This window comes from Garra rufa, chromosome 10 (genome assembly GCF_049309525.1).
Source record: "Garra rufa chromosome 10, GarRuf1.0, whole genome shotgun sequence".
NCBI classification, from domain to species: domain Eukaryota; kingdom Metazoa; phylum Chordata; class Actinopteri; order Cypriniformes; family Cyprinidae; genus Garra; species Garra rufa.
This window is the reverse complement of record NC_133370.1, coordinates 29,819,649-29,837,068: the sequence shown is the minus strand read 5'-3', so window position 1 is coordinate 29,837,068 and position 17,420 is coordinate 29,819,649. Positions and strand designations below refer to the sequence as shown.

The following is a 17,420-nucleotide window of genomic DNA, read 5'->3' as shown; positions in this document are numbered from 1 at the left end:
AGAAACCTGAAAAAATTCTACTCAGCTGTTTTCAACATAACAATAAATGTTTTTGAGCAGCAAATCAGAATATTAGAATGATTTCTGAAGGATCGTGCGACTGGAATAATGATGCTAAAAATAAAATCACAGGAATAAATTACATTTTAAAATATATTCAAATAAAAAAACAGTTATTCAAATAGTAAAAATATTTATTAAAAGTTAAAATTTTAATGTTTTTGCTGTGCTCTGGATCAAATAAATGCAGGCTTGGTGAGCAGAAGAGACTTAAAAAAACATTAAAAATCTTACTGTTCAAAAACTTATGACTGGTAGTGTATATATATATATATATATATATATATATAAACACACACATAGTTTGGGAATAATAAATTAGGATGTCACTACTTGGGATTCCACATTCTTATACTAAATTTGGAGTACTGTTTACATAAACATATTTAAAAAAAAAAAATAAAGTAACAAAAACGAAACTCACCATCACCTTCACTGCAAAATATCTTTTCTTAATCAGCATTTTTGTAGCTTACTAGCAGAGACATCTAAATATCTTCAAAATGAGAAGCAAAGACTTTTTCTCTGTATTATTAATATCGTTAATTTAAGTCTGGACCTTTATCTGACAAGGCCGTGCCTCACACAGGAAAGAGCTGAGCTCAAACCCGTCAATCCACGTACTGTTAATAGGTCGCGCCTCCCACACTCTCTCAACTGTCAATCTTTAGTAACATAAGCTAATTTGATGTGAGCAAAACGATGTTATTTCTAAATTCGGGGAAATATTTGAAGGCCTCATCGTTATGTCGATTTCTTTATCAGATGTTATATTCACGACCTCTAGCGGCCATCGAGTTTGGGTCAGCGAGTCAAAAAAATAAAAACAGCCACCCATTTTGACAAGTACTTCCTGTGAGAATCAACAACAAACTGAAAAGCGAATAGCCAGAAAGAAAAAGGCAAAGCCCAAACTGTTTCATTACAAAATTTTATTACAAGATGATAGATAATGGTTTAATAGAAAGTTCTCAAGTGAAACATTAAAACTGGAATGTTAATAACAGCGTTTTCATGACCAAATACGGAAAGCAAATTCAACTGTATAAAAGTTATTTTTGCTTTTGCGTAACAGATAGAAACCCACAGTTCAGATATTTAAACATTTTAATTATTAATTTATGTGTAATTGATGTGGAAATCTGATTCAATCAACCACAGGTATAAGGTTAAATATGTTAACCACAGATCCCAAAAGGAAGAGGTAAAAACTTGGCATGCGTCAGGGTCAAAGAGCACAACAGCATATTTCAATGTATCCGAATGTCACTTCACTAAGTAAATATCACATTGCACTCATACCAGAACAACGTCTGATAGTAAATACATGACAGTATGCACTCAAATACAAAGAAAAGCCAGCAAAATGTTTTCTTCTTCATTAGACGGTAAAATAGGCAGGGAATGAATCATGGGTCACAGTATAACATTTTGCATCCGTTCGGGGACAATTCAACTGAACAGCACGTATTTCAAGACTTCATGCAGGGAAGAGAGAAGTACTTCAGAAAACTCCCATTCAAGAGGATAGCAATCTCTCTGGCAACATTTAGAAACAGTATAAAATGATTTCTCCAAAAACCGACACTCAAATTCAACAGCTGCTTATATTTCACAGTGTTTGTTTAGCTAGATGGGATAGAAATGACTGAGTGGCCATGGAGCTACACTACTAATAAAGGTGCTCTACAGTAGAAGATTCCTTCCCAGCAGCATTTGGCTTTTGTAACAGGACAAAACAAAAACTTTTCTTAATTACTGATGGTTGTTCTTCATTTTTGGTTACTGGAACAGGACAAAATGAATGAATATTAGCTTCAGCATTTGAATAAAATACCAAAAAAACTTAATACTGCTTAAAAAAAAAAAAAACATTAAATCATACAAGAGTGAAAGAAACTAAGAAAATGGCAAGCAAGATGAGCTAAGGACCAGTCTATCTTCTTTTTCCACATTTAGCAACACTTCCTCTTCTTGTTCCGTGTCTGACTGGGTCAAGCTCGAATGACAGGTCAGCAACTATAAGAAACAAAAACCAGCACCCCAATTGCATATTTATTATTGATGGACTATTTTATCAATGTCCCTACTATCTTTCTAGGCCTTGAATGTGTCATTACCGTCTATGCAGGCTCAGAAAGCACTTTGATTTCACCAGAAATATCTTAAATTGTGTCCTGAAGATGAACTTACAGATTTAAAACGACTTGAGGGTGAATAATTATTGACAGAATTGTTATTTTTGGGTGAATTATCCCTTTAAAGAGTTGGTTATTTTCAAGGTTCGTGTTCGCACTCTTACCGTGTTTTTCACATGTCTCCATCATCTCCCTGTTTCTGCATCTGCGCCTGCATCTTAGCGATCATCTCCTGCATTCGCCTCAGCTGAGAGACACAAACACAAACAGTGTCACACACTGACCTTCACTCTCAAACAGTTGTGTTATTAGTATTCAGTTTGTGTTTTGTTTGAGAGATCGTACCTCAGCCTCCTTCTCCTGCAGGATCATATCCTTGTCCATTTCCTCTGGCTCCGGAGCCTTCCTGTATGTCACAAAGCAGGTGTAAAGAGACGCACACACAGCTGTATTTAACACTACGGTATTTAACTGTATTTAACGTCATTTATGACACACACAGGCTTCACAATTACTTTCTTCCGTTGTCAAAAAAAATAAAAAAAATTTAAATCCATATACATACACTACCAGCCAAAACTTTTTGAACAGTAAGATATTCATTGTTTTTTAAAGAAGTCTCTTCTGCTCACCAAGCCTGCATTTATTTGATCTAAAGTACAGTAAAAACAGTAACATTTTGAAATATTTTTACTATTTGAATATATTTTAAATGTATTTTTTTCCCCTGTAATTTCAGTCTTCAGTGTCTCAGTGTCATGATCCTTCTGAAATCATTCTAATATGCTGATTTGCTGCTCAAAAAACATTTATTGGTATTATTATGTTGAAAACAGCAGAGCAGAATTTTTTCAAGTTTATTTGAGTAGAAAGTTAAAAAAGAACAGCATTTATCATGCATGTCTTTATCTTTACTTTTGATCAAAATAAAGCATCCTTGCTAAATACAGTTAATTTCTATCACCCCCCCCCCCCCCAAAAAAAAAATATTATTTTAAAAAGTATTTATTATTAAAAATTATACTGACTCCAAGCTTTTAAAGTTTTATTTCAGATAAATGCTAATATTTGGATCTTTCTATTTAAAGAATCCTGAAAAAAAAGTACTCAACTGTTTTCAATATTTACAATATTAATAATAATAATGAAATGTTTCTTAAACAGCGAATCAGCATATTAGAATGATTATGTGACAATGAAGACTGGAGTAATGATGCTAAAAAATCAGCTTTGAAATCACAGGAATAAATTACATTTTAAAATGTATTTAAATAGAAAACGGTTATTTTAAATAGTAAAAATATTTCAGAATTTGATCAAATAAATTCAGACTTGGTGAACAGAATTGAAGAAAACATTAAAAATCGTACCGTTCAAAAATGGCATTTCAGTGAAATAAATATATATTTTACTTAATTGCCATTTAAGATATTCTTGTTCTGATTTCATTAAAACGATTGAAGACATTTAAAAAAAATAATAATTTAACAACACTATCAAGTATCACTCTCTATATTATATTAAGTTAATTTATTGCTTGCCATTTAAGCTGATGATAGGAATTTAGTTTGAGTAATTTAATTTAGCAATTACTCAATTAAATGCACATCAATATTTGCAGAGAAAAGCCCTTAAATTAAGAAAAATCAAATGTAATAAATCATTGTAGCGGGCATATTAAATAGAATAGAATATTATAAGAATATTTGAACTATTATGACTAAATAGAACAAAAATATATATAAATAAAAATAATATTTAGCAAAAATATATTTGTCATTTAAGATTTAAGCACTTCAATGATAGGAAAATAAGGGGCACGAACGGTTTATTTTTGCTAATTTTGCAAAATATATAAATAAATACAAATAAAATAAAATGAAATCAATAAATACAATTAACCAACCAACCAATCATTCATTCATTGACAGTTCTTAAAATGAGACTGTAACACTTTACAATAAGGTTCATTAGCTAACTGCATTTGTTAACATGAACTAAGAATGAACAATCACAAGTTGTGTTTGTCAACTATAGTTAATGCACTGTGAACTAACACGAACAACCAATGAACAACTGTATTTTTATCAAAGATTAATAAAGTGTAATAAATATATTGTTTGCTCATGTTAGTTAATACATTAACTACTGTTAACAAATGACATCTTATTGTAAAGTGTTACCAATGAGACAGCATTTACATCAATTACCAAAATATTATTTGCTAAATCATAAAAAATGGGGTTTAACAAACAACAGGACAAAAGCTGTCAGTAAACCACCAGCAGAGTGTTTTGCATTGCAAAGTTTAGACAAGACGAGAAAGACGAACTCAAGTTAATAGTGCAAGCGTGCGATAAGCTGAGCAGAAAGTTTCAGAAGACATTGTATTTGAGTATTTGCATGAGTGAGAGTGAAACAGAGTCTGTGTGCAGTAAGAGGAGAAGAGCCAGTGCTAGTGTCAGGATAGGTGGAGCTGTGACTGAGCTCCCAGCAGTACCTCCCCCTCCTATCCTCTGATGAACACAGATCCGACAGCTCGCTGCAGATCCGTGAGACTGAGTCAACACAGCACACGTTAAAACTGAAGCTTTAGTCTCTAGAGTGTATGGAACACAGTTTATCAACTGATTCAGTTTAAACCAGACAAAGCAATACTACTCTTCTTCTTTCATTTCTGCTACCAAATGACTATTTACATTTGTCTTTAACAAAAATGAGAAGTGACTATGTAAAAACGTGCTATTTTAATATATCTGCTTAGTCTTGCCAAGTTTGGGATATATTTAAATATTCTGTGGCTACACTAACAAAGCTCAGATTTTTTTTTTCATGGAGGTTGAGGGAGGAGGTGAAGAAAGACAAGCAGAGCAGTACGTACGCAGGCGACAGAGGCAGAATGTAACCATGGGAGGACAACCTGCCGCCCCGTTTGAGGCGCTCCGAGCGGAAGTTCTCGTAGTGAAGGTCCTGAGTCACTTCCTGCAGGTCCTGCATGTGGGTGCTGGATGGATGACAATAACCATCAATAGACAATAATGACAGTGACTGAGGAAATGGTACATTAACTTAAAATGAAAATGAGGCTAAGTGGGACAGGGACAGTCCATTTACAGTTGAGGTCAAATGTTTACATCCCCCTTTCAGAATCCGCAAAATGCTAATTATTTTACCAAAATAAGTAGGGCTGTAATCAACCAAAGAAAATCTTGGTCGACTGAAGTCCTGAAACTTTCGACTAAAAATCGACTAAAAAAGACGTTGTGGAGAAAAAAAAAAAAAAAAAGTACGTTACATTAATTAGATACGCACTGTGCTCAGTACTTGGTAGCCTTGTTGTCTGCCTAAATTAATTTTAAATAAACAAAAAACTAATAGGCTATTTGCAGTATATTAAATCGTTTTTGACCTAATTATTTTGCACTGAAATGAGTCTGACACACGAGTCTGTCGTCTCTGACAGCGGTGCATCACGTGCACCTGCGCAATATCATAGCCTGTGATTTCTGAAAACAGTACTATGTTATCAACTAGTGATATCACAAGAACTTTTGAGTAATGTGCAACATATTAGAAAATTATTTTTGTCATATAAGTATAACTGTCAGACACTATCATTTCAGCCGCTCTGCGCAGCTCGCACAGAACGAGGCTGAACATAAGAGCTCAGCTTCACGGCTGAGACACGAATAGACTTAAAGCTTTTACTAGTGTCAGTCTGAGAGATCGCCGATACACGATACTATGGTGCTAATTTAATTAATTATCTATGTACTAAATTCCTTATTCGTAGACCTGCTATTGGCATATGATGAAGTTGTGCGTGTACAGAGCGCTGACTGGAGTTGCGCCGGAGTTGTTTAAGTTACTTTCGGTTTCATTCTCTGCTATCGTCAGTGAGTGAGTTGTAAATGTGCGTGCATGAATGTAAATGAATGAATCTTTCTTTACCCGTCATTCTGCAATAATGTTACCGCTGTATGTCTGACCGTTGTCATCAGGTGATGTTGTAGTTCAGTTCATATTGAATGCGGAGAAGTGATGCGCGTGTAATTCACGTGCATATGTTTGGCGCCATTTGATCGCATCGTAATTCTGATTAACGCATATAGATGTTACAGAGGTGAATGCTTATGTTTCCTATATACAGACCGATTATGATACATCGTAATTAATTCAGCCTGAACCACGTTTTACTACCTCTGTTATCCTAATGACTGCAATGCTAATATAATATAACACAATTAGTGCTTTCCACCTGATGAAATGAGCGCGGCAAAAAATCGACCAATCAGAATTTTGGTCGAACCAGACCGTATCGACCAATTAATCGACTAATCGACTGGGACGTTACAGCCCTAAAAATAAGATCAAACAAAATGCATGTTATTGTTTATTTGGTACTGACCTAAATAAGATATTTGACATTTAAGATGTTTACATATAGTCCACAAGAGAAAAAAAGTTGAATTTATAAAAATGACCCTGTTCAAAAATATACATCCTGTGTTTTTTTGTTTAGTGTGATAGTTGTTTGTGCTAAACAGTTAAACTGCCTGCTATTCATCACAATTTCTTTGGTTTTCCAGCATTTTTTTTGTATCGGAACCCTTTCCAACAATGACTGTATGTTTTTGAGATCCATCTTTTCACACTGAGGACAGCTGAGGGACTCGTATGCAACTCTTACAGAAAGTTAAAATGCTCACTGATGCTCCAGAAGGAAACACAATGCATTAAGAGCCAGGGTGAAAACTTTTGAACAGATTGAAGATGTGTACATTTTTCTTACTTTGCTTAAATATCATATTTTTTCATTTAGTACTGCTCCTCAGAGGCTACAGAAGATACTAACATGTCTCCCAGAAGACAAAATAAGTTATATTTACCCTGATCTTCAAATTCAAAAAGTTACAAAAATGCTGACCAAAGAATTTGTGGGACCTGAAGGATTTTTCTGAAGAACAGCAGGCAGTTTAACTGTTCAGGACAAACAAGGGTCGCATGAACAACTATCACTAAACTAAACCCTGGTGAAAAAACTGCTAAAACCAGCCTAGGCTGGCTGGCTTTAGTTAGTCAACCAGTCTGGTTTTAGCTGGTCAGCAGGCTGGTTTTAGAGGGGTTTTGGCCAGCTAAAACCAGCTACTTCCAGCTTAAACCAGCCAACCACCCTAGGCTGGTTTAAGCTGTTTTTTTTTCAGCAGAGAACAAAAAGCTGTGGATTATTCAGGTAACACAGTATTAAGAATCAAGGGGATGTAAACTTTTGAACGGGGACATTTTTATAAAATCTATTTATTTTCTCTTGTGAGCTATATGTAAACATCTTTAATCTGAAATATCTTATTCAGGTCAGTACTAAGTAAACAATAACATGCATTTTGTATGATCCCTCTTAGTTTGGTAAAATAATTAACATTTTGCAGTTTCTGAAAGGGAGGTGTAAACTTTTGACCTCAACTGTAATACATTTTACTGTTTAAAGGTACAACTCATATTTTGGGGGGGTTTTCTGTGTTTTGTAGACTAAACAGACTAAACTCCAATATTCTTCACAGCCTCATTTTTATTTGTGTAAAACAAGAATTTCAGAACATTAAACAGCAGATAACTTAAAATTACTTACATTAGCATGGTGCGAAGTTTGAGGAAATCATTGTGTTCTGGGTTTTCTACCTCCACCACACCCCATGGGTACAAACGCCCTCTTACTTTCTTCCCCTTAGCCTCAATCTGCTGGTTGGATCCCACCACAGCAAACGGTATGCTGGCCTACAACAGAAAGATGAACAGGAACTTTAAAAAAAAAAATCATCCTAGTTTGGATGCTTTGTACTATCTCACGAAGAGCAGGAAACTCACTTCAACGCATCACAAAAATTACAGTTCTGTCATTTTTCACCATCATGTTAGTCCAAACCTGTCTGACTTGGTTTCCCATTCAGTTTCAATTACAATGTCCAAAACTAGTCTGAATAATTCTCACTATATTGCTGTTTTTACTTTATTTGTAATCAAATAAATGCAGTCTTGATGAGCATGTTTAGAAATCATTCTTATATGCCAATTTGCTCCAAGACACTTTTTTTTTTATTATTAATGTAATGTAACTGTAAACGGTGTTAAATTTTTTCAAGATTCTTTGATGACCAGAAAGTACTATTTTTTAAACACTACAAATGTCTTAATGTCACCTTCGATTAATTTAAATTCTTCCTTGCTGTTTTTTGTTTTAGTATTAATTTAGAAAAAAATCTTACTGACAAAAACCTTTGGACAGTAATGTTTATGCACTTTTGTGTTTTTTTTGGGGAAGGTCTGTAACACATGTAGTGCCCTATGAAATGTGTTTTATTTTTTTTCAAATTAATTTTTTTCCCTCTTAAAATGTTTTTATTTTTCTGTACTCCATTTTAATGGTTAAATTAAAGATAATTAATCAAAAAGCATGTCTTGAAATCGAGAAACTTTACAATTTAGCAGCAAATTATGTAAAGTTGAACAAAAATAAATACACTTTAGGCCCCTATGAAACAACAGAACAACATATAGGTGAATAAATTGAGGATATTTTTACTTTGGGTGAACTATCTCTTTAAATTACATGAGAAAAAAACCCACATACCTTGAGAATCCGGGTCTGCTCTTTGAAATCTTCATCCTCATCAGACTCGGCATCAGGGAGGTGATAGATCTTGATGCCATGCTCATCGATTTCATCCAGAATCTAGTATCCCACAAAAAGACACACATATAGCCAACAAACCAAACATATGATCAATGCATCTCTGGAAAGAAATCTGAATGGCTTACCCTGCGCTTCAGTCTCTCTCTCTCCCTCAGCGTGAGTGTATCTGCTTTAGCAATAACAGGAACAACATTCACTTTGTTGTGAATGGCCTTCATGAACTGGACATCTAGAGGCTTCAGCCTACAAAATTAGAGCATGGGGAAATCAGCCATTTAAATCCAGGTTAAAACAATATAGTACACACCTATATCTCACACCTATGACAGTGGAAGGTGTCATCATAAAACATGTCTCCGTTGAGTGAAATAAAGGAGCTCACCCGTGACCCAGAGGGGAAATGAAGTAGAAGCAGCAGTGCACACGATTGTCCACAATGTGCCGGCGGTTGAGTCCACTCTCATCATGCAGGTAGCGCTCAAACTGGTCATCGATGTACGCGATAATGGTGTTAAAACTGTACACGAAAAGGCATCATTAAACACTTGAGTGATTTATAAACTGAAACATTGAAGGAGATTCATGTCACTGCCAAATTTATATTTGAACTGCCCCAAACCATTCATCAATAGACAAAAAACTTATTTATTTCTGCTTTCAGATTATGTATAAATCTCAATTTCAGAAAATTATCTTAATATGACTGGTTTTGTGGTCGGTCACGTATGCATATTTTGCAAAATAACTAATTATTTTTTTTTAAATTGGAAAAGTAAATGCGAAAAATATTCCAAAACCAAGGATGCTGAAAAAGTGGGCAGGCAGCAAAGGCAGCAAAACAATGGAAAAATGCACTAGGCCTTCCTGTAGAAATGCTGAAATGATTTTAACACACATGCTAGTGATGTACTCTGTTGAATCTGATACAAAACCAGGGCATTAAAATGTCAAGTTTCACTTGTATAAAAGTTATGTGACAGCATACATTTCCTTTTTCAGACACAAGCGCTTCAATATCCTCTGTTTTTGCGCTCAAGTGGGTCAGGGAGCAGTCAGGAAGAGGTCACACATGTTTCCTGTCTCACCACTTCCACTAGCAGAACAGCATTCCCAGAACTCAAGAAAAGAAAGAAAAAAAGAAAGAAAGAAACCCATTTCCTTCATTCCTCCACTGCACTCTCTATTCTTCTTGTCTCTGATTACAGCAAGTGTCTCTTTTTATATATAAAAAAAACAACAACCAAATCTCTCTTAAAGAGACAGTTTGCCCCCATCACATGTGTGTATAACTTTATTCAGATGAACTAAGATGAAGATATATTATAAAATCCAACACTGTGATTATACTACTTCTTAAAAGATTGGGGTTGGTAGGACTTTTTTAATAAGAAGTCATTTTATTTAGCAAGGATGCATTAAATTAATCAAAAGTGACAGTAAAGACATTTATAATGTCAAAAATATATATACTTTTAAATAAACGCTGATCTTTTGTATTTTCTATTCAAAAAATCCTGAGCAATATGTCACAATTTCCACAAAAAAATATCAAGCAACAAAAACGGTTTTCCACTTAATAAAAATGTTTCTTGAACAGCAAATCAGGATATTACAATGATTTCTGAAGGATCATGTGAGACTGAAGAATGGAATAATAATGCAGATAATGCATAATTTAGCTTTGCCATTGCAGGATTTATACTAATATATCAGGGATATATTTAAATTAGAAAACAGTTATCCTAAATTCTAATAATATTTCACAATATTATAGTTTTTACTCTATTTTTAATCAAATAAGTGCAGCCTTGGTGAACATAAGAGACTTTCAAAACACGTACCAACACCAAACATTTGAAGATATTCCATAATAAATGCTAATGAATGGATGTCAAAATGTTAAAATCCAAAAAGCACATACAGCCATCATGACTGTAATCAATACAATCCTGTCTCCTGAAGGAAAACAATGTATGATGGGTCATGACATGAGAAATCAAATTTGCCTTGATCTTTTGCCATATAAGAGGTCTTTGTAGCATTAAAACATTCTGCAAGTTTCATAGCTTGAAATGTCCTCCTTATGATAAACAAAGCATTTATTTAACCAAGCCCAAAAAAACAACTTGTTTGAATCAGAGGTGCAAGGCGACGTCAACCGGGCACAAACATTTGCATAAACTGCCTCCAGAGCAAGACATCAACAAATAGTCATTTTCTCACCATAGGCCTCACCCAGTGGCATTGAGTCATTTAACGGCTGATACTTGATTACGCTGAATGCGAGTGTCGCATCGAAAGCAAATAGAAATTACAACCACGGCCAGGATCAGAAGGATCCCAGCATAAGGAACAAGTGGATAGTTTTTATTTAATGGCATCCCATATTGTCTTTGAGAATTGTTCAGAGCATTTTTTTTTGTAAAACAAAGAAACATGTTGAAAATCGAAGCAGTACTAGATCTGACTGCAGCTGCATCACAAACTGTAAGTAAATGGTTTCATAATGCTTTGTCTGAAAATGACCGTTTTATTTTGATCATGTTGTCAAAACACTTACAAGCAATAGCGTTGACACTGTTTTCTATGCAATGACGTTAGCCAATTATAACAGCGGCCAAGTACTGACAAGCTTTAAAGGACACACCCCTTAAAACAGGTCGTTTTAGACAGAGGGTCAGAATGAGGATTGAAAATAATAAATTTTCCACATATTTGGCTTTTTGTGCTGTAAACCTCAAGGAACATATTAAAATAATAAACAAAATATGTCATGAACCCTTTAATGACCATCAAAGTAATCCTCACCAGTCTTGGCTGTTGATGGCGTCACCGTATCCAGGTGTGTCGACCACAGTGAGACGCAGTTTCACTCCACGCTCCTCAATCTCCACCGTTGAGGCCTCAATCTGCACCGTTCGCTCAATCTTCTCTGTATGACAGCATGTATAAAAACCACATCAGACAAGACTTAAAAAACAAGGCTGAGATCCAACCGTCAGTGCAAAACTGCCTCATAAACATCAGGCCACTATTTTTACACTTTCTTATCAGAATGTGTGAACAATGTTTTTAAAACTCTAACCTGCAGCACCAGGAATGACCCTCTCTGGGTAGAGATCAGTGAGGAACAAACTGTTGATCAGCGTGGACTTCCCCAAACCAGACTCGCCTGAAAACAGCAGAAGTGCTAATGAGGAAACACTTACGGTAATCATCATATCAACTACAAAAAAACTGACTGCATCTACCTTCTCAAACATTAAAAACATATGTATAGAGTATAAAGTAGAAGCAAAAATCATGGACTTGAGCGTTTTGTACTATCATCTGTTCCTGTCAATGTTTTGTTTCTACATCTCAGTCAAGCTGCCTTCCATCATTTGCTGAAGCTGTGCAGCAGTGAAAGGGCTCGCAGTCAGAGGTTCTGCATTCCTCTGTGACTTATTTTAAGACGATGGGATGACTGTACAATGGGCTCTGCTGAACGGGCACCCTCCCCCACAGCAGAACTCATTTGTGTGTCAACAGCTGTACACACACTCACACTCACAGGGCTGAGGGGAGAGTCCCAGGCGCCTTAAAAAAAACTAGGATTCATCATTGCTTTGGTGCAGCCAAAGACTTGTGTTCCCACAGTCGCTTTCACTATGTAATAATCATTCAAACATGAAATACTACTTTTGCTACTACTAAAATATGTTTTCTCTCCAAATATGGAAGCTGCTCTCTCTGATGTTTCTAGGATGTGACATTTCTCCATATGTTCTCAAAGAGTTACGTTGCACATTTTACGAATACTGCAAAAAAAATTAAAAATGATCTGAAGTCAGTTTCTCATAGTTATCATTACATGATTTCTTCCGCATTGTGACATACGTTTTTAAAGAGATCTCCGTATTAAACCTTGTATGGCTTAATATAACATATATTTTGTCTCTTGAAAACCCATGAAATTTAGATAAAAAAAAAAAACACTTTGTTTTATACATATTTTGGACTATGGGGGGCGCCATTATTTTGATGACATCAAATGGTTGCACTTGATGAGCTACTGGCGCTACCTGTTGCTATTTTGACCGCAACACAACTTGTAAAATAAAACACTGATACAATGCCACATTGTGCGGCTTTTGGTTGTAATTTTCAGTCTAAGGGCAACAAGACAAGTGATGTAAAGCCTCGTTCAGACTGTCAGCCCAAATCCGATTTTGTCCATATCTGGATGGAATCGGATTTGAATAACTGACTGTCCACACAGTCATAACGCAACTGTTCAAATCCGATTTGTGTGTCCATAAGCGCTCTTTCGATTTACGGAATGTGCGTTGGTTTCTATGGCAATGCCGTTGCGTTATTATCAAAGACTAAGGACTTTGGTTATTATGTCAACGCTAAAAACAACAATAACAGCAATACAGTTTGCAATATAGATGCTGGCTTGCGCTAGGACAATGTTGCCATCGCGCTGGATTATATTTCGTCTTCTAAAGCAGCAGCAGAAACGCAGGAAGCTGGAATAGGCATTTTTATTCTGTGTTGCCGTCTCCGCTGGTTTCAAACTCAAAGAGGTGCGTATACTAGCTGTATATCGTCTTTTCCCGCAGTTCGCAACAACACAAGCTTGTTTCTGCAAAGACGTTTGTTATGTTTTCCACAAAAACATCTGACGGTTTTTACGTTTTACGTGGCATGAAAACGTGAAAAAGCAGAAATCCAATTTGAATAGGATTCCAAACCACACACGAATGTAGCTCAAAACGAATTTGTCCAAATAGGATTTCATGTAGTTTGCTGCTGTTCAGACTACCTAAATATGATCGGATTTCAATCGGATTTGCATACAAATCGGATTTGGGCTGACAGTGTGAACGAGGCTTAAGTCTTCACTGCTTTCTTAGCTATAAGAAGAGGAGAAAAGAATGGGAAGATGCTTCTGGATGATAAAAAAACCTTCCTAATAACCCGTGTCTTTGTTCTCACCACTTTAGCTCTGATGCCTTTCAGGCTTTTAGTAGACCACAGCTACTGAAAGAGCTTTCAAATGGCAGAGACAAGAAACACTAGATGCCATCCTGGCAGGACGTAAACATGCTGAAGCTTGTTGTGACGCCAGAGCTACTAAAGGAGTTTTTCAGCGCGGATTTCACTCGATACCTGGAGCCTCATTTGGTCCATCACCACCTGTAATCTCTTTCAGTAGCTGTGGTCATCATATCAGTATTTTATTTGCTGTGTTGTGTAAAAATAGCAACAGTTAGCACCAGTAGCTCACCGAGTGCAACCATTTGACGCCATCGAAATAATGGCGCCCCCATAGTCCAAAATATGTATAAAACGATGTGGATTTTTTAAAATAACATACATTTTAAATGGGTTTTCTACTTCATATTTCAGTAAGAGACATCGTTTACATTATATTAAGCCATACAAGACTTAATACCTCGGATTTCCTTTAAACTATGGGAAAAGGTTTGTCAGGGACTTTGAGATGTTGGTATTGCACACAAAAATGGATGTAGATGAATGTGAACTGGATTAATAGTTCACAATAAGATCAATAACATGCATTTAAAAAAACAGTATCTAAACTAATGAGATTAGATATACCCAAAATGAAACAACAGTATTAAAGTATCTGATTTCTGCATATTTGTGGTTTCAGTCATTCCTATATTTTCCATAAACTTAATATTAACACATTTTAGTACAAAAGTTGGTGAACCATGATTTGTTTGTAAAAGCTTTCGTGCACAAATTTGTACATACACATGGTTAGTGAATGAGACCCATTGTGAAATGGTTGACAAAATGGAAATAATCTTTAGCCGAGAGGAATAATAGCTAGCAATTCAGATTATACAAACAGCAACTAAGCTGTTCAAGAGTGTGGTTAGTGTTTACTGGCAATATTTTCAAGTTTTTGAGGCGCATTCAAGACATCACTTCAATGCTACTTACCCACCACCATGAGAGTGAACTCAAAGCCCTTTTTCACTGATTTCCGATGTACCTGATTTGGCAAATTCGCAAATCCCACATACCCAGGTGTCTCTGGGTTTGTAAACTGTCCCTGCTGATTACAAGAGAACAGAACAAGCACATTTAATCTAAATACACTGTTCTGAAATACTTGATTCTCTCAAATGCAATTAAATTCAGAGTTTAGAACATTTTCTGAACATCCCCAGTTCCTCACTCATCAATCTCTACCTAAAACTAAAACCGTGCGCAACGTCCACCCGTCTGCTCTCATTTCCTTACCTTCAGTTTATCTGCTTGAGACATTTTGAGCTCGAACCAAACCTGTAAAAATATAAAGATTATTTTAAAACCAGGCTTACTTACAACATAGATGTTACCACTTTACGTTAAATAACAACTATAGATGTTAAATTTTAAAAATGGACCATCTTGATGAAGCTGAACTTACATGCACGAGAAAGCTGTCGATAAAAAGGCTCTACAGGAACAGGAAGTCAGTTCCTGTCTGAGAGCATCAGTCTCACCACAAACCTGCACCAGCCATTTTACTTTAGCAGCACTAAAATCTAGGCTATGTTTGCTCATTTGAACTCAAATAAAGCAGTTATTTAAATGCCCATATTTTGGTTGAACGCAGTTCAAATATTTATTTAATTAGAGCAGAGAATTTCTAACAGGGGCCTCAAGACGACTTTGAGAACGAAAATACGAGAAAACAAACAACACAATAACGTAAAGAGACATTTTAATAAACCCCCTGAAGGAATGTTTTCCCTCCCAGGGTTCCCAATTGACTTGAAAAGGAAGGTAGTCCTATTTTAAAAGCATGATTAAAAAAATTATGTAAACAAAATCATGAATAAACATTTTGCATCAGGTAGAAACCGAATATAACATGATATATTCTTTTAGAAGCGAATCATTAAGTTTTGAGACACAGTTTGAGTGTCAAACATGACGAAATGCCCCAGACCTAAAGATAAGAACCTAGGACACACAAACGTGTAACGTTACACAAATGTGTAGAGATTTATAAATGAGATTCTTAAGATTTATTAAGAAACGAGATGAATGAGTGGAATGCGATTTAGAGATAAAAACCTTTACTGATAAGGTTGTTATAAACAGGGTAACGTATATTTTTGACAATCCGCAGACGTGCAGTACTACAAATTCAATGGTTAGTGCTGATATGAGTTTTCGTTTTATTAGGTTTTAATAGTTGAATAGTATTGTTTAAAGTAGTTTTATAAGAAAACAGCGCCTTCCCCCAGAAAACAGAAACCGACTTTGGCAATGGAAAAATACACATATTTTATTATGATTATCGTGTGAAAATCGAGAAACTGTAATGTAAACATCGTTGCTGGTTGATGTAGGATTGTGGGGTTTGATTTCTCTCTAGCCAACAAACTAACGTTATAGTGACACACCTCTGTTAACGGAGCTCATTACGAATGAGTGACTAGCTAATCTTCCGACAAGGCAGAACAGAAGTCACGCATCTGATTAAACCTGACCTGTGATCTGAAGCACAAAAATGAAGTGAACAAATGGATTCGATCTACCTTTCAGTCGCAGAAAATCTTGAGTTCGGTACCGCAGGAGGTTGAGGAGACGAACAGCCCAAATTCCTGAGATTCCGGAACTCTCACTGAACGCCGACAGCAAAGCACAAGTGTGAAGTAAGAAACGTAAAAAAGGCTCATTGTTTCAAAATAAAAGTCCTGCCATGGCTCCGATGACTATAAATGTTGCCTACAGACTTAACACTATTCAAACTGTACTATTAAAACAGTTTTGGGTATCTACTTGATTCCATTCTTTCGCAGATATAAACAGACAAATACTATGTGTAGTATTCTGTAACTCTTTTGTTCTAATTGTATAACCAGTTTTAAAACCACTGTTTTAAATGTAGCCACACTGCATTTCAGTAGATCCTCTGAATGCAATATCGGATTTCAACAGGACAAACTCATTGATTTTAGATTTAACGTGTCATCATATAATCATAACAGGACTCAAGAACAGCATATAAGAAAGAAATAATATATAATAACATTTAATACAGCCAAATTAAGCTATTTCAGACGCCAATATATCGTCAATGGTTTAAAGTACATCAGATTATATGCCCTTCATTTAGAATCTCACTAATAGAGCTTGGCAAACTACAATAAACTAAAATGTATTATTGGCAGTGACCTCTAGTGGTGATGGTAGATAGATTTTTTACAGAAAAACAAAGGTATTAACGTCACAGGAAGTTACTGAAAACGTTTAATAGACCTCACAAGTACTGCATTCCCAGTAAAATAAAAGTTTATTTCAAGATCCTTTTGCAAAATATATGGATGTTGACAGGTTATGCTCATTTTATGGGATTGAGAATGAAACACTGATAATTTTTTTTTTTTTTCCAATTTGTAAAGACTTTTTGAATAGTTTGTATTTTTATACAGGTATCTTGATTCCTCCAGCTCTTCCAAATAAAATATATAATTTGCTACTATAAGGTAAAACTAGTGAATTGTAAAGTACAT

At 35.4% G+C, this 17,420-nt stretch overlaps 1 protein-coding gene across 2 annotated transcripts; it reads right to left on the bottom strand.

Annotated features, from left to right (window-relative positions):
• Window positions 1–977: 977 nt before the first annotated feature.
• On the bottom strand, window positions 978–16,546 carry septin2 (septin 2). Of its 2 annotated transcripts, none has more exons than XM_073848242.1 (13): window positions 16,443–16,546; window positions 15,154–15,195; window positions 14,851–14,965; window positions 11,975–12,061; window positions 11,698–11,821; window positions 9,272–9,406; window positions 9,015–9,132; window positions 8,827–8,928; window positions 7,828–7,973; window positions 5,080–5,202; window positions 2,544–2,604; window positions 2,363–2,445; window positions 978–2,079 (listed from the first exon to the last, which is right to left on the bottom strand). In XM_073848242.1, the coding sequence occupies exons 2-12, from the start codon at window positions 15,175–15,177 to the stop codon at window positions 2,371–2,373; spliced, it is 1,110 nt and encodes a 369-aa protein (XP_073704343.1). In that variant the 5' UTR covers window positions 15,178–15,195; window positions 16,443–16,546; the 3' UTR covers window positions 978–2,079; window positions 2,363–2,370. The 2 variants fall into 2 exon arrangements, with proteins under 2 accessions (XP_073704343.1, XP_073704344.1); XM_073848243.1 differs by having other exon boundaries at window positions 5,119–5,202.
• Window positions 16,547–17,420: the final 874 nt, after the last annotated feature.

Bases quoted from the DNA above. Each gene is read 5' to 3' on its own strand.
- septin2 (XM_073848242.1), bottom strand. From the start codon at position 15,177: ATGTCTCAAGCAGATAAACTGAAG. The intron at 9,407-11,697 runs GTGAGGATTACT...TTTCGTGTACAG, and splicing joins GCCATCAACAGCCAAGACTG to TTTTAACACCATTATCGCGT. The intron at 2,446-2,543 runs GTACGATCTCTC...TGTGTCTCTCAG, and splicing joins TGCAGGAGAAGGAGGCTGAG to CTGAGGCGAATGCAGGAGAT.